The sequence below is a fragment of the Epinephelus lanceolatus genome, chromosome 12 (assembly GCF_041903045.1).
Source record: "Epinephelus lanceolatus isolate andai-2023 chromosome 12, ASM4190304v1, whole genome shotgun sequence".
Classification (NCBI taxonomy): Eukaryota; Metazoa; Chordata; class Actinopteri; order Perciformes; family Serranidae; genus Epinephelus; species Epinephelus lanceolatus.
The window spans coordinates 8,837,770-8,859,955 of NC_135745.1; the positions used below are offsets into that span (position 1 = coordinate 8,837,770).

General features: G+C 39.6%; 1 protein-coding gene across 5 annotated transcripts in view; it reads left to right on the forward strand.

Annotated features, from left to right (window-relative positions):
* Positions 1-22,186, forward strand: part of astn1 (astrotactin 1) — a 591,813-nt gene that overhangs the window by 239,226 nt on the left and 330,401 nt on the right. For all 5 annotated transcript variants that reach the window (XM_033650224.2, XM_033650225.2, XM_033650227.2 and 2 more), the window contains one exon: positions 20,508-20,674. In XM_033650224.2, the coding sequence (XP_033506115.2) occupies positions 20,508-20,674 (167 nt within the window). The remainder of the gene's footprint in view (positions 1-20,507; positions 20,675-22,186) is intronic.

Below are 22,186 nucleotides of genomic sequence, written 5' to 3' on the forward strand. Positions count from 1 at the left end.
CAAGTTAATGTAGTGCAGTAAAAATTATATTTCCCTCTTAAATGTAGTTGAGTAGAAGTAAAAAAAGCAAAAAAAGCAAAATATAAGTACCTCAAAATTGTACCTCAAAAATACAGTAGTTGAGTAAATGTACATAATTATATTCCAGGGCTGATTTTAGGTTTAAAAAGTCAAAGCAGATGATTTGCTACAACAGTGTTCTCTTTTAAAAGCAAACTAAAAACGTATTATTGTTAATATTGTTTTAGGAATTAGTATTATTGTTGTTATCTCCCCTTTTTTAAGAATAATGATAATGATAACACCCTCTCATTTTTTTGTTTTTATCAAGCCCTGATTGTTTTTTATATATGCATTATCTTATATGATATTTTGTTTGTTATGTATGATGTTTCTTAAGGACATTGAGTTTACGCTTGTCGTATGAAATGTGCTATATGAACAAAATGACTTGACTTGACTTGCTTGTTAAAGTAATGGAAAAAAAACCCTTCACCGACTGGCTAAAAGGGGCCTTCAGATCAGAATATTTAAAGGAGCTATATGTAAGAAATCTAAAGCAAATAGTCATAAAATCATCCTAATATGTCACGGAGACTAAGGAATAATGTTCATATAACATACTGATCTCACTGACAACAATAGTACAGCCAGAATATTTGCATTTAAAAAACATTTTTACAGTCCGCAAATGATGTTTATGTTTTGAATTTGTGTTTTGGCCTGTTGCGCCACCCACCGCCGTCTACCAGTCACGCAGTCAGTAGAGTCTCAGCATCAGTTACAGTTACGACTGAGCTACAGCAGCACGGCAAGCAGCATTAGCAGTGTCCCGGTACATAGCATTAGCAGCCGGCTCCTCCTCAGCTGTATCCCGGCAGCAGCGTTAGCAGTGTCCCAGTACATAGCATTAGCAGTCTCCTCAGCTGTATCCTGGCAGCAGCGTTAGCAGTGTCCCAGTACATAGCATTAGAAGTCTCCTCAGCTGTATCCCGGCAGCAGTGTTAGCAGTGTCCCAGTACATAGCATTAGCAGTCTCCTCAGCTGTATCCTGGCAGCAGCGTTAGCAGTGTCCCAGTACATAGCATTAGCAGTCTCCTCAGCTGTATCCTGGCAGCAGCGTTAGCAGTGTCCCAGTACATAGCATTAGCAGCCGGCTCCTCCTCAGCTGTATCCCGGCAGCAGCGTTAGCAGTGTCCCAGTACATAGCATTAGCAGTCTCCTCAGCTGTATCCCGGCAGCAGCGTTAGCAGTGTCCCAGTACATAGCATTAGCAGTCTCCTCAGCTGTATCCCGGCAGCAGCGTTAGCAGTGTCCCAGTACATAGCATTAGCAGTCTCCTCAGCTGTATCCCGGCAGCAGCGTTAGCAGTGTCCCAGTACATAGCATTAGCAGTCTCCTCAGCTGTATCCTGGCAGCAGCGTTAGCAGTGTCCCAGTACATAGCATTAGCAGCCGGCTCCTCCTCCTCAGCTGTATCCCGGCAGCAGCGTTAGCAGTGTCCCAGTACATAGCATTAGCAGTCTCCTCAGCTGTATCCTGGCAGCAGCGTTAGCAGTGTCCCAGTACATAGCATTAGCAGTCTCCTCAGCTGTATCCTGGCAGCAGCGTTAGCAGCAGAAAAGCCGGACTTGCTCAAATGGTCCGCTGGAAAACCGAAGATCAAGGACGCGGCGACGCGGCCCTGCCACGGCAGCCGCCTGTGGGCAAACAAATCAGTCTCCAGCGTGCCGCTGTCCAGAAACTCAAATCTGTAGGGGAGGGGGGGGTGGACACGACTCGTGGCAGTATTTTGAATTTGAGTGCAGTAACTGTTTAGGCCACATTCTTACATACAGCGCCTTTAAGTTTCAAGTTTGCAGTTTCAGTGTTATTGTTCGGAATAAGTACTCAAAAAGAAACACGTGTGTAAAAACAGTAAAGTAAAAAACAATTTCTTCACATATTTGCCTCAAAGAAGGTCCTGTTCAAATTTCAGGTTTCTTGTGGATTTTATCCTTACTTTTGTTTCACTGTAGTCTGATATCAGGAGGTGAGAAAATGAAAAATTACCATTCTTATAATTTGTGTGGATTTCATTGGAGACCATTAATATTAAGAATATACACTTACTGGGAATCCCCACTGGGACTGATTCGTAAGCGAGACATGAGCGTGGTGTAAACGACTTGTCATCCAATCCACACTGACGGCCTCTTCCGTAAATGTTAGCAGCAGCTCCCGGGGAGCTGACTGGACAGCAGCTAGCGGCTAACCTGCCTTCACCAAACTGACAGCAGAAATGTACCGAACCATAAGTAGTTCAGTAGTTCTCATGTCAGCTCCATGGGAAGAAATTAATTGTGTGTTTATGTATTGATTCATTGATTTTATTTCCCCACTCACACAGCAAGTGAGGAGAATCTGCCTGGGAGCCTCGATCAATCAATGTAGATATGGTTCATAAGTTTAAAGCACACATACCACAGGATAATTATGTGATTTAAACAGCTGTCTGCAGAGTAAGCTTTACTTAATGTGAGATAAAGGTAAATACAGACTTGAGGTGTAAAAAAATGCACAAGGTTACAGATTCAGTGTGGATTGATAGATTTAATTAAATCACAGCCTGTCTATTTATAGACAGAAACGCCTCTAAAATGCTTTCAGTGTAGATTGGCCATGAGGAGCATAGTAGAGATTTCAGTTTGGAGTCTTGGCCAGTTTCCCGGCAACCTGCCTGTGACAACAAGGCTCTAGGAAGTTAGCATGTTTCCAGTGTTTCCAGTCTTTGTGCTTACCTATAAGCTAACTAGCTGCTGGCAGTGGTTTCATGTATACCGTACCAACCTGAGAGTGGTATCAATCTTCTTGTCTCAGTGTCTGCAAGAAAACAAATAAGTGTGTTTCACAAAATGCCACACTATTGCTTTAAAGGAAAATTCTTGTATTTTTTTTTTAACAAGTGTTTCTTGTCTTCTACGGCTTTCAAAATAAACTCAGATTTTAAATGAGTGATTTAAGACGCTTGTTCTTTTAGCCTGACTGAAGCAGTTGTAGCCAACTGGGGTAACCAGCTGGCTGACCAAACTGGCTTTAGACAGAAACACCCTGAACATGTGGCTAATATCATAAGAGTGTATTATCTTTCTAATGTCCTTCTGTCTCAATAACTGTTGGGACAGTTATCTGCTTATGACTACAAATTACAACATATAGTGTCACACAATTCTACTCAGAACCACTCAGATTTTCTTGGTAATTTCTGTAAAAAAATAATTAGTAGACCACAAAAACAATGAGTCATTAACCAAATGATTAGTGTTTTTTTCCTACCACGTGTCACACTCAGCAATACCAGTTCAAACTAGATCATGTCACTTTTCATCCAAGCCCACACAGACCATCAGCACAATGCTAGGACAGGTTGCACACAAAATTACACAATCTAAGTGCACATGATATACAGCACTACAGCAGGAGCTTTTTTAATAATAATTCTGGACAGCACCATACTGTATGCTGCAGGCTAAAGCACTTCTTCTTGCCACTTTGTATTGGCGTACTTCCCCTTAGGCAGCAAAAACCAATCTTGACCAGGATCACATTTTGGGACACTAAGCAGTGTTGAGTGGAGTCAATACCTGGCAGTGATATAGCTAGACCTCAGCCCTAAAGAGGAATAGGAGCACATTAGATTGTCACTACTGATGTTTTCTCTCCTCGGGTCATTGGATTTATGTGAGTGTGTGTTTAGACTCCGAGAGAAAAGTGTCTGCTGAAGATCAAGTACTCTAGGGGTTCATACTTATTGGGAAATTGCTGAATAAAATGTGTTTTGCAAGTATTTTTTATGATATTAGCAAAGTAGTTTTCATTTAATAAAACATGTTAGTACACTGTAAAAGAGAAACACTGTTGTTTACATGCCATCTACATGCAGTGCTGTAGGGTAACTGTGAGGGTAGAATGGTTCAGTTACAGACATAAATCTAGGAACACATAGTAATTCTATTATGTATTCATGATATTGTTACCTTTACAGTATTCAAGACATTAACCTTGGCAGTTATTTATATGTACTACCAAGGGCGTAATTCTCACCAGAGATGGCAGGAAAATGTCCCCCTCACTTTGCAAAATCCTGTTTTTGTTGTGCTCACATTTACAGTTTCAGTTTGATTTCTTTCATAAAATCCCTATCAACAGTCTCCCTTGGATGCCCAGCTGATAAAATCTAGATAAGTAGGAAGAGGTGTGGTAGATGTCAGTATGCATATCTGCGTCACCTTCAATCATTACCATTCACTCACAGCAATTAGGTTTTAGCGGCATTATCTAGGAGTGATTTTTGCCTTTTTTTTTTTTTTTACCTCAGTGATTGTCTCTCAGGCAACATTGAGGTTGCTCTGTCTTAGAAATTTTCGAACTGTGAGGTTGGGAACTGGGAGAGTTGAAGGGGAACGTGTCCGTCTCTTCAATGTTGCAGCAGGTAAAGAAGAAGCTAATTTTCATTACTTGCTTAAAACATGATAATACATCATTGTGCAATGGTTTATAATTTTGAAATAATCAGTATCTGCAAAGTAACAATTAACTAAAGTTGATAAATGTAGTGCAGTAAAAAGTATAAGGTTTCCCTCTGAGATGCAATGGAGTAGAAGTATAGAGTAGTATAAAGTGGAAATACTCAACTGAAGTACAAGTGCCTAAAATTATACTTAAGTACAGTACTTGAGTGACTGTACTTAGCTACTTTTAACCCCTGAAGATGGGCGCAATTGTGTTGGTTGGGGCAACACGTCAGACTTTGAAAACCCTCCCTGCCCTATCTCATTGCTGGAGGTTACTTGCAGCCTGAGGGGGAAGACGTGCAAGCATAAAGCCTGATTTACAGGCAGGGGTTGGAAACTTTTGATGAGTGTTGGTTGCCAGAAATTGAAGAGCTGCATGACTTTTTCAATTTGTCTTTTAGAAAAAGCTTTTAGTCTTGATTAAATGCCTTGTCCCTTTTACTAGCCTTATGTGGCTACACATTTGACAAATAAAGGCCTGTTTGAATTAGAGGCCTGGTGTGGTTGCTAAGCAGTTCATTTTTTCTTTTTTTTTTTATACAAGTTCTTTGGAAGTATAGAACTGTTTTGTTGGCTACCTCAAATCATGTGTCCATTCCTTGATTACCCTGTAAGTTATTCATACTCCTTTGGTCCATAAGGGTCCTCAGCTCAAAAGAACAAGAAGGGTTTTTCTTATAAAAAGGTTCCAAGTTATGAGTATTGTTTTAACAGGATAAAGTGGTGTTGTGTCTGTGTGCCAGATGCTGTAATCCTCGAGTGCCATAACTCGCACTTTATCCGATGCGCACAATTTGATACCCAATCAAATTATGTGTGTTTTGTAATTGTGAAAATATGGCATTTTCATAGACACATCAAAATTTGTCTGGCTTGCAACCTGTAAGAAAAGTGTCAAGTAAGACTCCTTTTCTGTCAAAAATGTTATTTGTTATGTTACTGTATTTATGTCGAGCAACAGTCATCAAAAGTGTCGAGTTCCCTACTGTAAATCAGGCTTATTTTCTGGCCTGAAAAAGCATGTTGACCTGCGTTGAAGGGGGAAAAAAAAAAAAAAAAAAAGAGAACTGTTTAATTTCTGTTTCTATATGTAGTCAGTATTTTTTTAAAAAGATGCTAGACTTGAACATCAATCAGGGAAAAGGCTGTAAAGCACAGTGTTCTTTGTTGTAAAGACGTAAATACTATTGATTGATTGATATCAAGGAAACAAAGTATGATTTTGAGTAGGGTTAGCACATTGATAATACAGCAGTTTACATGGCCTAGTTTTCCAAATGTTTGATTATACAACCATTATTTTGAAATTTCATCATCATGTGTATACATTTATGTCAAGATTTGAAATGACATTCACCCAAAGGTTCTGCAGAACTTGACATTGTAGTATTTTTCTTTTTTTTTTTTCAGTGGTAAAATGTAGTCTCAAAATTATAAATGAACTGTGATAAACTGATGGAAAATTTCTGCAGTGTGGAGGTCTACTCAAATGTCTTCAATCATTTAGTGACCTGTAAAATCATGAGGCATTTAAACATTCAAATTATTAAAAAAAAAAAAAAAAAAAAAAAAGAAGCATATTAACAGTGATTGCCAAATTGCCAATTTTGGAGTTGTGAGAGTCCTTTACTCACTTGTTTGTCAGTGCACACCATTGCTGTAGCAATCCCTGACCTGTATTCGACTTTGACTTTGTAACCTCAGATAATCCTGTTGAAAAGTCTGGTTCCCCATAGACCAAAGAGTGTCTGAAAAAAAAGCAGAAGTTACACCATCTCATTAGTTCATGGAACTTCAGACTTAAACTCCAACTTCAGCATTCACTTTCCACACAGTATAAATAATGCTTGTCTTTTTCAAAGTAATATGTACTGTCTTTTTGTTAGCGATTCTGCACACAGTAACAAGGTTCTTTTTAAGTTAGCAAAGAAAGTTTTTCTCACCACTAATTTACCGAGGGAACCTTCTCTGAAATGGAAAATCTCACATTCTTTAAGTCCATAAAGATCAATAACTGACTCATAAATCACTTTTTGAAATACTTTGAGGGTAGACTTATTCTACAGTTTCAACACAGAATTTTGATCATTAAAGTTTGAGATGAAAAGTGTCAGATTTAGTGACACTGATGTTACACCATAAGCTCCAGCGTTCAGTAAATGAAAAGACCTTGGGTCATGGAATATGATCTTTCTTTTTAAGAAGGGTCTTCAGTTGCAGCTTGTCCATTTGGCCTCAAGCACCCTCCCTGTTGTGCGTTTTGCACTTTGCTGTGAAGGAGGTGAGAGAGGTTACTAAATGTCCAAGCTTTTCTGCACTCAGCTTACTCACCATAACATCCACAGGAGACCAGAGTGAGGAGCTAAGCACTCTGGGATAGGCTGACCTTTGACACGCACTGCTTATCTCATCACACTGGCCTGTGAAAAACTCTCTGAAGACAACCTTCTCTATTAGGAAACATGAAAGGAAAGTGGAAATGTTGGAATAATGTTTTAGGCTACAAAATGTGATTTCTCTAACAGACCTCTTCAGAATAGATAAGTTTCTCTGTGAACTTGACACAAATGCTCCTGTGGGCTTCTCTGTCTGCACAGCAGAAAAACCTTCTGGCAAATATATCATTCCAGTTCTTTATTTGATATATCAGTCAATAAGCTTTTTAATGCTTGCATAGACCTATAACAGGCTGTTTCATTATAGCTTGAAGTTGTACATGGCCTTGATATACTGTTCATGGTTACATAAGCATTGCAAAGGAAAAATAATGTAATGTACTGTAGAGCAAAATACAGTTTTGTGTGTGTGTGTGTGTGTGTGTGTGTGTGTGTGTGTGCGTGTGTGCGTGCGTGCGTGCGTGCGTGCGTGTGTGTGTGTGTGCCTTTGATACCATGAAACGAACAGGCCATAGTGATGTGTCCTGCCTCTAATAACATATTGAATGTGTTTGTGATGGTGAATCTTTGCATCTTGCTACATAAAAGTCATCCAAACTGCATGACTAAATATGTCATTTGTTGTTGCCATCCAAAACAAGCAATATGAGCAGTTTTGGGTCTGATGTCCTATCAGCAGTTTGACATTGTTCGTCAGTTCCACCCCACAACATTTCAAATGACAGTTACAAACATGATTGATATGAGTAGGGGTGGGTACTGATCACATTTGAAGCGATACTGGTACTGGTTCCGGGACCTGGAATTCAGTATCATTTCCCCACAGTTCCTTTTTTGGGATACAAGCAAATAAAGAGAAAGAAAAGGAAATAGACCAGAAGCCGAAACTGTCACTGAAGATCGGCGCTGTAGTGGCATTTTTGGCGAGCTGGGATGTCGATTTAGTGGCTGATGGAGGGGCCAGAGGAGCAGCCATGGGGCTCCGTAGCCACCTTCGGGTCCGTTCCACTTCATGGTTGACACCCATGTTAACCGTTGATAGGAAATGGGATCGAAACAGCAGTCTTGTACAGACTAGCAGCCCAAATCCCAAAGTTTTTTGGCATATCTAGACAGAATCTAAATTTAATTTACAAATTTACATATGAAAGGTGAATTTTGAAAACTGGATCCAAAGCACATTTGGAGCTAGTTTGAAATGCTATTCCAATCGGATTTCTAAATATGTGTCTCAGTCTTGACGCTCTGACCGCTCAAATTGGATTGCAAACCATCTTTTGCATCACTTACAATGTGCCACACAATGACAGTGTCAAAACCAGGGTGATAGATGTGCTAAGCAGAAGGTCAACATGGAGAAGAGGACAACAGTCTATGGACAGATGCTGACACAGTCCTGCACCATAACTTGACTGCACGATTGTTTGGAGGGCAAAATGACTGACCTCCATTTCTCAAGTTTCTGCAGTTAAAAACCATTACCAGAGTAGCTTCATAGTCACCGACTCCTACATTGTTACTATACTGAAAGGTTGATGATGTCTGGACACACAAATCTGATCTAATCATTACATCAACAGTAGTGTGTTATATGTGGAAAGTCTGTATTAAAGATCTGATTTGAGAAACAAATCTGATTTGCCCGCAGTCTTAACATTGTCTCAGCCATATACTTTGACCATCCACCCCCAACTCCTATCTAAAGGCAAGCACTGCTTGATGTTTGAACAGCGTCTGAAACCTCTTCCTCCTCCCACACCTGTCCAAGCCAACAGGCTGGCAAACACTTGCGTCACATTTACCAGGTGGGAGAGTATACTGGGTTTGAACTTCCCTCTTGGACTTCCTTTTTTCATTCTTTACACGACATGCCATCTGTACAACCAAATGCGACACTACAAATCCCTTTCAGGAAACACTGATCAAATGTGTGCAGTATTATCCCTGTATTTAAACAATATTATAGGGGCTTCCTACATTCTTTGACGGCTGGCTTTTCATCCTCCTATCAACTGTGGCAATTCTGGTAAAGCTTAACACTGTTGCCTTCCAATATGATTGGATGACACTTTTTACAAAGAGATCTCGTTGCTATGTTTTGTTGGGGACATACCCCCAACTTAAGAGGTTTGGCAGAAGTGTAAAGGCCTCTGTATGTGCTTGTCAGATCATCTGACAGCATCTGAAACCTCCTTTCCGATGGCAAATAGTTTGTAACTTTCTAAAACAGACAAATGAACAACCACCCACACTTTACACAATGATTAGTCAGATGTGTGGATGGGTGAAAGTAGCCAAGATCTGAACCCTCTCAAGCTGTTTTTTCCCCATTTCTCACACATGTTCTTCCATCACTTCAAAGGGACTGTCTGAAGGTGCATGCTATTATCCCCATTTGTACGATTCATGATGTTGAAACTACAAAGGCACGTAAAAAGGTGCAGAATTCTTGGAGAGCGATCAGGGAAGCAGGAGGAGAAAGCTCTCATGGGCTTTTCACTTTTTAGAACAAGCATTAGAACTTTTGCTTTATGCCTTTAGACGTGGTTGGAAGACAAGTTGGGGCCAAGTTTGCTTGAAGCATACTTAGGCCTTAATAACGCCATGCTATTGCCCTGTCTTCCCTTTTCCGCCTCTGAGAGTCAACAGTCATTATTCGCACAGCCAAACGCGGTTCTTGTCAGGTCCACGTAAACATAAGTTGCTGTAGGCCTTTCAACAAATAAGATATTTTCTGCTGAGGCCAATGTCTAAATGAAATAAAACAACATAAACAGCTGAATTCTCCCAGGCACAGACATAGAAACATAATAAGGCAGTGCTACACGGTTGAAACCCTTAAGCTACTTTTGATATGACCTTTTCACTGCACATATTATAGACAAGCCAGAGACATGTCAACATGAAGTCGTTAAAAGGATTTTAATATAACCTACATGTTTTAATGTTACAATAAAAGTTGAATATGTCGGAAAATAAATTATATTGAAATATCTTTTTTCATTTACTTGCCATTAAAAAAACATTGCAGACTATCCATCATCACAGCCAAGTCACTAGAGGAAAATGTTGGCATTATAGATTACTGCAAACCACAAGTACATTAAAGTTGTACATTTCATTGGTATCATATCAGCATTTCTAAAATGACATAGAATATGAGCTGACGTTGTCATTGGGAGGTTAAGGGGATGGTGGACACTGCAGACCACTGTTTGAGACCAACAAACAACATAACGGATAGAACAGGATAGTGCCACTAAATAGGGCTGCTTAGCAAGATAGTGCTGTATTTTCTGCTGAGATAGTGCTACAAAAAGTGGTTTTGTTTTCAGCGAGATATCACTGTGTTTCCTGCTGGGCTAGTGCCACAAAAACAATTTTTTACCAAGACATCCATGACTTGTCCAGCTGTGATTGTGCCACAGAAAAAACAGAACCATGATCTTTTCCCAACTATAACAAAGTGGTTGTTGTGCCTAAACCTAACCACACATTAACCACAGCTTTGTTGAAATGTAAAATATAAAATATGTCAGCTACACAATAACTTTCTAATGTAACGTATTTGGTTTGCAACAACGTACAGTGCCAACATCTTTTTTGGCCATCGGGTTGATCATCATCTTCATATAATACATGCTGTAACATTTATTATTACTACCATTATTTCTAAAGTGGCTTCACAGTAAGTGAAAGACTTTCTTGAAAAAATGATTAAACCAGATCAAGAACAGAAAATGTCATTTATTCATTTCAGGTGGTAGTTCCCAGAACACAGTTAAATGGATGAAGAGCTTTTGTAATGTCTTGATCAGAAGCCTTTGAGGAATGATCAATATTTTCCTAGACACTGAGTTACCTTGCATTACCAGTCCTCTGTCATTGTAGTTCTTCACCAATCTGCCTTTCAGACAAATTTCAAAAGTGCATTGCTTATCCAAGTGCTCTCGCAGGGATTTGTTGCTGTTTGGCAATGGCACAGTACTGATTCCCTTAAGCCTCAAAAGCACTGCAGGAATTTATCTCCATTAAGAAACAGGATTAAAAGGCATGGTGGTTCAAGGGGTTTTCCAGAGCAGGCTTTGTGCTGCTAGCTTCTTCTATAGCAGTGCAGACAGTACTCTCACTCACTGTCCGGTTATTAAATGGTCTAAGATAAATGGTGATTGCTTTGCCTTCAAAGACCCTTTTGCTAGTGTGGATGGTCATTATCTAGTGTCCTGTGCATCGTTTGGAGATGAAATATGCCCTTTCCCGTCAGTTGCAGATATATACTGTAAATGCCACACTGGCGGTTACATTCCAACAAGATTAACTAGGACACACTGATCAGTACAGTCACTCACAGTCACCTACTAAAATATTGGAAAACATCCACAACCTGCAAGGTATCTACCTTATTCAGTTTTGGAAAGCAGATACTCTTTCACCATCTTCCCTTTGAGAATATTGTCAGTTGCTCAGAGGCTTTATAATGTGAATGTCTGACCTGAGATTGAAAGGTTGAATGTCCACAATTGAGACCTGTGAAGGTCTCAACTGGTGTTGGCTACTGCACACGTCTGAACACAGTTCTCTACAGCAGTCATTCAAAGGCTTTTGAATTGTGCAACATAACACTTTGACCTGCAGCAGGCAACAATACAGAAGCTTGTCAGTTTGAAAAGATGTTGATGTGTGCCACGATTGAACCTACAGTCCTGGGTTCTTTATGTCGCTTTTTTATTTCATGTTGTATCTGAAGGTGCTTCTGCTTCAAGTCCACAGAGCTTTTGAACTCTAAATAATGCAGAATGCTTTGGATGAGAGACAGGATTTAAAAGTTCATATTTTTCCTAACCTAGAGGGTTTGAGTCATAGTGAAATCGATAGCGAGGTTCCCAACCTTTTCATGTTGTAAAATGCTATTACACATCAAATTCCAAGTGAGAGCAAATTATCTTTAGCTCAGAAACGTCACATCATATTTGTCACATTATGGATAACATTTTCGACGAGACTGCATGATTCAAATAATGAAACAAACACAAATATTCCATTCTTTTATGTGAATAGATCACCCAGAAGCTAAACTTTAGAAAGCACCTGTGTTCGCTCCCTCCACCGAAGCCTGTCAAGCCTTTCATGTTAATCTGGATTATTTCCTCATTATGTCAGTCATGCTGAGTCATTAAAAGTATTCCATCTGTCATATCCACTGACTCGGGAAGAAAAAAAAAAAGATAGAGAGAACACAACCAGGAGAAGTTTTTAATCAGATAAAATTTTGGGGACTGTTCACTTGGGGAGTGGTTTTATACAGAGGATTATCAATGATTTACCCAGGATTATAGACCAGATTTGTGGAAATCTCAAGTGATAACAATCCACAGACAAAGATTCTGGCAGGCACATATTCTTAATGATTATCATCCTATGGACAGCTGGAAAATGGCCCAGAGTTATCAGTATCTCACCATGTCGGAAGCCTATTATAGCAGTCAATATCTAGAGATATCTGTAGTTGGCAAGCTACACTGCAGTGACCCGTCAATACAAATTCTTCTCACTCTGCACCACGCATCCACACATCCATTGATTGCACTGAGTTTCAGTGATTTAAAGACTCAGATGTGTTAGAAAGTTCGATGTCTCATGTTTTCTTTGCATTACAGGTAATACATTTGTCACAATGGCCACCCCTCACAGAGTGACACAATCAATATGAGTTTATCAAGGGAGCAAGAACAGGGAGCACTCTTTCAACATGTGTCCCCACTCTGTACTGGTGCCACAACAAATGTATCACCGGTCCAGAGGTCTTTATTCCATAAGGTAGCAGTTATCCGTTAGATCAGTCATCTCCCAGCACTTTTAGCACATGCATTTTAAAACAATTGTTACAAGTTAAATATGCATACAACAATTTAAAAACAGTATATATCAAAATTCCCTAAGGGGTAAATAAAGCATATCATGTCAAGTCAAGTCAAGTCATGTCATATTGTATACTGTCAGTCCCATTTCTTTAATATTACAAAACATGAACATGATGATTATAACCAATTTTATCTGATTTGGGTTCTTGGCCTCCAAACAATGAGAAGGTCCAGTAGTGAACTGCAGTCGTACATTTCCCTTGTGTTACAGAAATACTTAAAGAAATGTATTTCTTGTCATGAAGTTGAGAAGTTCTACAAACTGTAACTTCTCTTAATATAGATCTACATATGTATAGAGAAACTGTATGAAATGAGAAGCTTTTGGCAGTCAAAGCTTTCTGGTCTCCATTTGTAGTCCTGGTAGTGCTGACATATCACATTTGAGCACTGGCTGTAATCCGATTTAGCTTTTTATCAGCATTTTCAAAATGTATCTGCATTCATATGAAGGTATCTGTTGATAGAAACTAGCCAAAATTATCAGTGCACAGAAGAGAAAATCTTGGCCTGGATATCTGCTCGCTACACCTGAAATATTGGTTGTTGCCCCTAGAGCAGAGATACTCAACTCATGGCTTGCGGGCTAAATCTGGCCCCTGATAGGGTGTTTGGTGGCCCCTAACTGTTTTCTATTTGACAATAAAAATACATTGATTTACACTGGGATTTTTTTGCACTTTTAATATAATACAGTGCCAGAGTGCACAAAAAAAATCAATAAAATAGAGCTTGTTAAAAAAAAAAAAAAAAATGACAGCAGAGGAACCCCCAAACCCCCCATCAGTGGTCTGGTGTATGCCTCAAATGTCCTTAATTCCTAGAAACACCTCTGCACATACCTGACCTGTGCGGGGCTGCTGCATCTGGCCCCTGGCCTCCTGTTATTTCGCAAAAGTGGCCCCTGGGTAAATCAAGTTGAGTATCCCTGCCCTAGAGACGTATCGTTGTCATGCGACGGCCAGATGGTTTTCGAGATCGCACAAACTATTACAGATTGTTAGACCCTCCCCCCGAATCTGAATGTATGATGGTGATACACAAGTGGTAGACCCTTCATACTTAGTCTGCAAAATAGCAATTTGTCACTATTGATACTGCCCGTCACAGTCAGGCTAAAAGCTGCAAAAACTATCAACAATTGATAAGACAAGTGGTATTTTATCTTTTTTGTAACCACAAATAAAGTCTCATTTAGTCATTTATATGCAAGTTTGACTTTGTTCTAGGTTGCCAAGATCAGCATCAACCCTGATATCAATAAATGTAACCCCTGCCCTGTCTACTTTACATTATCTTTCGTCTTCATCATGTCTGTTTTCTCTTGGCCCAGCATTTTCTTTGAATTCTCCAGAACCTGTTATTTCCCAGTTCTCCGCAAGATTCCAGCCTTTCTCAGGCACCTGATCACCACACCCACCTACACACCTGCTCTTCATTTCCTGATTTGCTCTCTAAGCATACTGTAGATACCCTCTTTCTAGCCATAGTGCCTTGCCAGATCATCTGTGTTGCTTCTATGCTATAGCTTTCCAGACTTTTCCACCTAGATCGGCCTATCACTGTGTGCCTGCATAACTTACTACCTGGTGTCTTGTGCCCTAGTTATTTGGATTTGTTTGCATGTTTAGACTGTCTTCTTGTTGCTAAATGTAAGCCTGCTGACCATAGTTTCTTAGAAGGTCAGTTTGATTTGACCTGCTCTGTATGTGCGTCTATTTGGTCCCTTTTTGAGGCCTCTCCCTAACATGAATAAATGCATGCTGCAGTAGCTGATTTATCTCACTAGCTAAAATAGCAATGGTAGCAAGCATTAACTTTGTTAACTCTATCATTAATATACTGTGGCACTAGAAACATCTTCAAAACTTTGCTCCCTCCACAGTTCCCTTTCCCTCCATCTGTTAAGCTAACGATACTTAAAATCAAAATTACTTTTAACCTCTAGGTGCTGATTTGATGAGCTTCTGTTCATGTAACCTATAAAGCATATGAGGAGGTGAAGAAATTGAAAATGCAGTGCCGTAAGTTATGCAGGGAGGAAAAAAGTTACCACTTAGTAGATTTCACTTTTTGAGTAGTTCTTATTGTAAAGGGGTTTAAGACCTAATAAATGCAGTGATTATATTAGTGTGTAATCTGGTAAGGTACCTCACCCACACACGTTGTTTCCACCTTTGGATTAGTCATATTTTAGCAAACTGAAAGGGGAACTACACCAATTTTCAAAACTTGTACATGTTATTCATCAGGTTCAAGACATTCCAAACATATTAGTAAACATGAGCAACTTGATTCCAAATCCAAAAACTAGAGTGCTAAATTAAATAAGCGTAAAGGTATAGTGTCTGGGACTGCTCCGTAGACACTGAATGGTAAATGATGTTCTACATGATGCTGAGAGCACACAGGGAATTGTTCTGAGTATATGGGTACATTTTCTGTTTCACAACTGAGAACACTATAATAGAATAAAGCTCATTTGGGTATAAAAAGGAAAAAAAAAATTGTAGGTCAGCAAAATCAGTCTCCCATTCACTGTCTGTGGATCAGCTCCAGACTTCATACCACGTGAGACCACAAGTGTCTACAAGAAGCCACACCACAGAGAGCTGGCTTGAGATTGCCAGCAGAAAAACAGAAAATGTATGCTTGAGTTCATCTGTCATACGGGCTCCGATTGAAAGAAATAGAAAACAAAGCAAATACTCATAGGACGTAAGGTGTAACGTAACCATACAGTACAAGTAATAAGTGTCAGGTTATAATAGCCATGCTCTTAACTTACTTGAACATGATTAAGCGTTAGCTGGTAGCCAAGCAGCTGATGAATAAGCCAGTTAATGTGAAGCATCAGCTGAAACCAAAGCATATGCTGCCCCTTTTCCAGGCCTGAACTAATGTAAGGCCCCATGTGAATGATCTAGGATACATACTGGGCTTTAACAGGCTAAAAGAAAATGTTGATCATACTAGATCTTTTGAGATGTACATGACAAATCAGTTCTATTGCATTTAAACAAATGGAGATCATTGCATTTTATAGTTGTTACTATTGACATCTGGACTCATATTACCAGTAAAGAAGTTATAATGTACCTCCACAAAGTTAGACTGGAATCCATTGCAAGCATTAGAGCTTTATTAGCCAAATGAGCCACCTCAGCCCTCTGATGAATACAGTGGGCCTAAATAATAAAATAAGCAGATGCTGATCCCTCAGAGCTTATGTGAAATCAGCTGCCTAGTCACTGTTCTGAGGGCGCTATGCCTTGTTAAAAAACACTCCATCAAAGTTTCCTTTGAAGTAATAGCTGACAGAAAACATAATGTGAATTTGACTTGACAGGTCCCTGAAAAAAATTGCTTGGGAAATACTGAGCAAGACTGTGGAAGGAGGGAACCGGGGTGAAGTCAGGTCTCACAGCTCTTTTGTGAAGTCACTGAAGTACAGAGTGCATTTCAATTAAGAAGTTGTCCATGGCTCTGTAAAACCATCAGAATGCATTAGTTTTATTAATTTCTTTATCTATGGCACTCATTGCTGTTTCACACATTTCCAAACTAAAGAATTTCATTTCCGTCATCAAATATGAAGACAGTCCTCTCATAGATTGTATGGAAATTGGAATTTAAACCCGTAGTATTGCCTCATCTCTCTCACCAGAACAAGGATCCTTTTAAAAAGGTTTCATTATAGATGACACGAGTTGTCTGCCATTTCATCACTGCTCTTGTCATTCCCTGTGCCACAGTAAATAATCAAGTGGCAGTGCTATGGAAAGGCTATTTCTTTTCTAACATATACAAGATAAAACTTTAAAACTCCCTTGTAAAAACTGAGTATTGATTATGCAGTCAAGAATTTACCGACTGTGGCTGAATGTGTAATGAGGTAAGCTGGGGAAGCAGCACTGCACTATCCTTGCATTAAGACACAACAATGCCACATTACCTGGAACAGTAATAATGTTGATGTTTTCTGATACTTAAGTGCCGATCTTTGTGTGTGTGTTTTATGGCTGTGCAGATGGCAAGGTTGGTTAGTCTGCCCAACACTTTGGTCCATATTGATTTACCTCAACAACCATAGTTTACCATGGCATTTTGTGCAGATTTTTACGATCCCTAGAAGATGCAACTTACTATTTTCTGTGATCTCCTGACTTTTCCTTAAGAGCCACCATAACATTGACATTTTAGTTTTTCAGTGAAATATCTAACTGTTTGATGGATTAGGATGAAACTCGGGACAGATATCCATGGTGCTGAGATGATGTTCCCTCACAGCTTTGGTGATCCTCTGACTAAGCCTGTGGCGCCACTGGCTGGTTGACATGTGTGGTTTTGACTGAAATATCTCAACAACAATATGATGATTTGCTGTGGAATTTGGTACAGACATGCTCCCAACAGGACAAATGATACTAACTTTGGTTGGCCTGTTCTTAATCTATCAAGTCGGAATTTCAAATTGTTTTTCCTATGACCAAGGTACAATCTGTAGACTCTTAGTCTTTTTGTTATAGCCTTTATGTGTCAAAATAATATTGTGACAAATTGTGACAAATGACACGTGGGGGCAAAAATTGTTTCTTGGAGGCATCATGATTATCTCTCAAAAGATTGGGATGGGAAATTCAAAATCCAATTCTCAACATCTTCATCATGTGTAACAATATTGTAAGAGCAGGCTGTATGTACCTTACAGCTGAATCAATTAGATGGTGAAACGTTAAGGAGGTAAAACATGCATCAGTGGGTCCGCACCAGTACTACACTAGCGTATGCTGCTGTACGCTGAGTAAGTTGAGTAAGTTGAGTCGACACACCATTTGACTATTTTTATAGCTGGCAGCGGCAAGACCGGTGTATATATTACCACGACCACATGCTCCATACAAACACAAGCAAGTCAAGAAGTATTGATGAGACAGAGAGCTGATATATGTCATTCAGTCTTACACAAAATCTTATTGGGAAGATTACTGTTCATACAGGTAAGCTACAATGGCCTTTTTCCTGTAGGTGGACATTGTTGTTTATTTTTTTAGTTGACATGGTTCCCGCCCTGGCTCACAGACTACACTCCATTTAAACAGCTTTCCTGACTGTTGCAGTTACGTGTTAAGCGGTACACTGGCACACTGAAATGGAGCGTAACCACTGTGTCATGTTTCATTCCTTTACGGCTGAACCAATTGCATGGTGAAACGTGATGGGTGTAAACATGCGTGTCATAGTCATATTCTAAGCTAGGCTACTTCTTGAATTTTGGTGAGGATGGTTGAGCATGAGCAACTGCAGATGGATACAATTCGACAGGCACCCCCTGGTTTATAATCAAGTATATGGAAATATTGTGACTGCTGTGAAATTAAAGGGGAAGGGACCTGAACATGAACCACGCTAGATGCAAGTAAATTCATCTTCTTTTTCTTTTCTTTTCTTTTCTTTTTTTTTTTTTTTTTTTTTTGTTAAATTATGGATCATTGCTATATTTTAATAGTGGCAAGTAATCAAACTGTGAGAAAAAACAAAACCATGTATAAAAGTCAAGAATTTGCTGCATCAAGATGCATTGATAATTGTTTACCAGTCACATCATAGCCCCAACCCAATCATCACAACAAATGTTTGGCAGTGTACATTTCTGCAAACCACTGATACATTACATTTGTACATTATTATGTTGTGGATATGTTGACGTTTCAACAGCGCTGTGGTTAATGAGTGGTTCGGTTCAGGCAGTTCGATTGTTTGGGAAAAGATCGTGTTTTGGCTTAAAATACACAGTTTTGGGGGCACAGTCCCCACTGGGAACACATTGATGCATTGGTAAAAACAACTGCTTTTTGTGGCACTATCTTAGGTGGGTCAACTCGCATTAAGTGGCTAAAAAGCTACTGGAAACAAAGCAAGGGGTAGTTAGAAAACAACTGGTTTTGTTGTTTATTGGTCTTAAACAGTAGTCTGAAGCGTAGAGGGTGTCTCATCTTCTTGGCTGAAAGGTTTGATAGGTGGAATTTGAAAATACAGCATATTTTCTTCTCTACACAACACAACCTTATAGCTTTGCCCAGGATGTTGCAAATGTGATGCCTAGATGTTTTTATTTATACCTTGTGAGCACGTTCTCTTACCCTGGTCTGGGGTAAGACGTTTGACCCACCATTAACTGCACAGCTGGGCCCTGTGTCACTTGTACAATGTGTGGTCTAGGTCCACATAAAGCCTGTGGTGATGGTTGTTGCTCCTGCTGCTAGGCCTCCTCTGACTTTGACCAGTTCACTTTTGCTTGATTTGTGCAGTTGCCTACTCCACCATAACCACCAGTTACTGGTAGCTTTCTCTGTCTGAACACAGGTGTGCCCAACTCAACCCACCTGGTTTAAGTCAAGCCTGGCCAAATTTGTCAACATAATCCTGGGTTTGATTTTGGTTGGGTTTGCACTAATTTCCCTTTTTCTACATAAATTAACAGACACTTAACTTTCACTTTCACTGTGTTTGGTGCTCTGCTGCTCCCTCTCCTCCAGCTCCCCAGACAGAGTGCCCAGAGCCTCTGCCACAGGTGCTCTGGATAACCAAATTGTATATTTCAACAGTGTGCTTTAGCACTTGGGAGTGCCTATGTACTAATGCACTCCATGTCACAAATGCCTGTTACCCCACTGAAATATTTTAGTTGTTATTAGTTATTTTAGTTGACTTGTATTGTCAATAATTCCAGTGGAAGTTTGGCTGTTTGATTGGGCTTGGGCCCAAAACTGCTGCCTTGGTTTGGGCTCAGGTTGAAACTATACAGGTTAATGAAGGGTTGGTCCTATTTTTCAGGCCTGATCAAAGCTCTAGTGACCAGTAATGAGTCAGATCCCTCGCCCTCTCCTTGTGTGCCGGCCCTCTGGTCTATTCTTACATGTGTCCTATTATGATGAACTAAAAATAGTTTTTATAACACACTGCTGTCACATTCCCTAATCTGAGTCCAGCTTTCTCTGATTAGAATGCACACTGCTGCACAGAGACTAACAATATAATGATGATCAGTTGATCTGAAGATTTTTATTTTTTTTTGATAACTCCATACAGTCTCCATTTTTTTAAGACCCAACGTTTTACATACTTCCTTGTTTGTCTGACCAACTCAACGCTGTCCAACATCCTACCATATTTTTACAATTGTAAAAGATAAACTGAAACCAACCTTGCTTACCTGATATATTTGTTTATTGATAGTTAGTTATTTTATTACTCTTAAGAAACTTTTGGATTGCATGAAATTTGTTTTTCACTTCCTGTGTTCTTTATTTGAACAGAGATAAAAGCCTGTACCATTGCTCCTTCTGTTGCCGCCTCCTGCTGTTATTTAGGCAGATAATATGACAATTTTACATGAAACATCTTGCCATGTGCTGCTTTACAGACTAAGCCCAGTGCTCACACAGGCTGCACTAATGGGAACAGAAATCTGACTGTTTACATTCTGTGGCACAGATGTTGTCGGGTCTGTTTACCTGTCCCATCTGGGATTAGTGTTAATGTGGCAGCTTCTCACAGTTTAGGCAGCTCTAAGGATGTAGTAAAAATCTGTAATTGCTTACATTAGTCATTTAAAAACACTTGTGCCTCCCACAGTGCCCTCCAGGGTTGAGTCCTATGAAGGATGGGACCGGGTGCTACGACCACCACATCGGCATCGACTGCTCTGATGGTTTCAATGGAGGATGTGAGCAGCTGTGTCTCCAGCAGCTGGCTCCTCTAGAGGATGACCCGACACTCTACAACATCCAGATGTTTTGTGGGTAAGCAATAACAGATTTACACTTTATATTTATGACTGTTAGTATTATATTTCATAACACACTTAAGGCTGAATACTGTCTTTTACATGGCATCTTGTCATGTGAAGGAAAGGTAATACCTGCACACTTAACTAATGCAACAAAAGTTTATTCGAGACAACGTTTCAGTCCTTCTTGGACCTTTGTCAGGTCAAAGTTTATGAAAAATTGAAGGCACACCTGTATTTACACATAATAGATACCAATGGGCTGACAAGCTCTGTGATGGCAGGTCTGGTTAACCATCGTATCCACCCAGATTGGAATAAATAAATTGGAATAAAACAAAATTGGTAAACAAAGGCCATACTACAAAATATCTAACATATATCTTCATTATATTAAAATTCATCATCCCATATATTAGTCTACATCACATAGGTTCAAAAATGTATTAAGTTAGAGGCCAAAAAAGAAGACATCTTAAATACATATATAGAAATTGGGTCTTAAATGGCTTTCTAAAACATAGCTAGGTCTAATTTAAATAAGGAAAAAAATCCTACTAAGGGAAAAAAATGGTATGACAAACCAATAGCAATCTCTACAGTATATTATTTTCTTGATTTGCAAATGGAGTATCTTGACTACTTGACACTTAATAGGCCATTTGAAATAATACATTTTGGAGTCATGACAAAAATGTCCCTAAAATTTCAACTGCAAAGTAAAACAGCTAACCTGTGCAATTAAATTCTTCAACATATAAATGCCCGAGGTTTTCTAAAGAGTCTTATTGTACAAGAACAAACAGCGTCTCCAACACAGTTTGGCATGTCTGGCGAGGCTGTCCACCACCTGCTAATGTTTGCTCACCTTTTTTTCTCTTATAACTTCAGATCCAGACATTCAGGAGGTTTTTAGCGGGAGCCAAATTAGCTGCAGAGGTCTCTTCCTCTCCAAAACAAATGGACACAGTGATTTAAACTGGTATAAACACCGATTAAAGGAACCTCACGTTACAAACCATTAAATTCGATGCTGCTCATTGCAGATTGGCTTCTAACTACTGTGGCTGACGTGAAAACGTGACTGGCCCTATGTGGAGCCAGTGTTTGTTTTGTCCTTTCCAGGCTCCTGTAGAAAGATGGCGGTGCAACATGCCGATCCCATAAACTAGGACCCGCTCCCAGGGGTGTGCCACATCATCTCATTCACAATAATACCACTATAATTATTGATATCATATGAATATTATATATATATATTATATCGTGATATGCGTAATATTTCAAAAACGGGTGACACATTGACATCATACTGTTACCCACGGCAACAACAAGCATGGCTGAAAGCAAAATTAGAACTGACTCCACAGTGGTTCCAAAAAGAGGAGCAGCTTCAGTAGTGAAGAATAAACTGTGGCGTGGTTAGGCCTTGGCATCCTTAATGTTGTATGAACAGCCCCGGACTTTTCAGTCTTCTAGCGACTTTCCGCGACTTACCCTCCCTGCAGAGGGAACTTACTGAGCA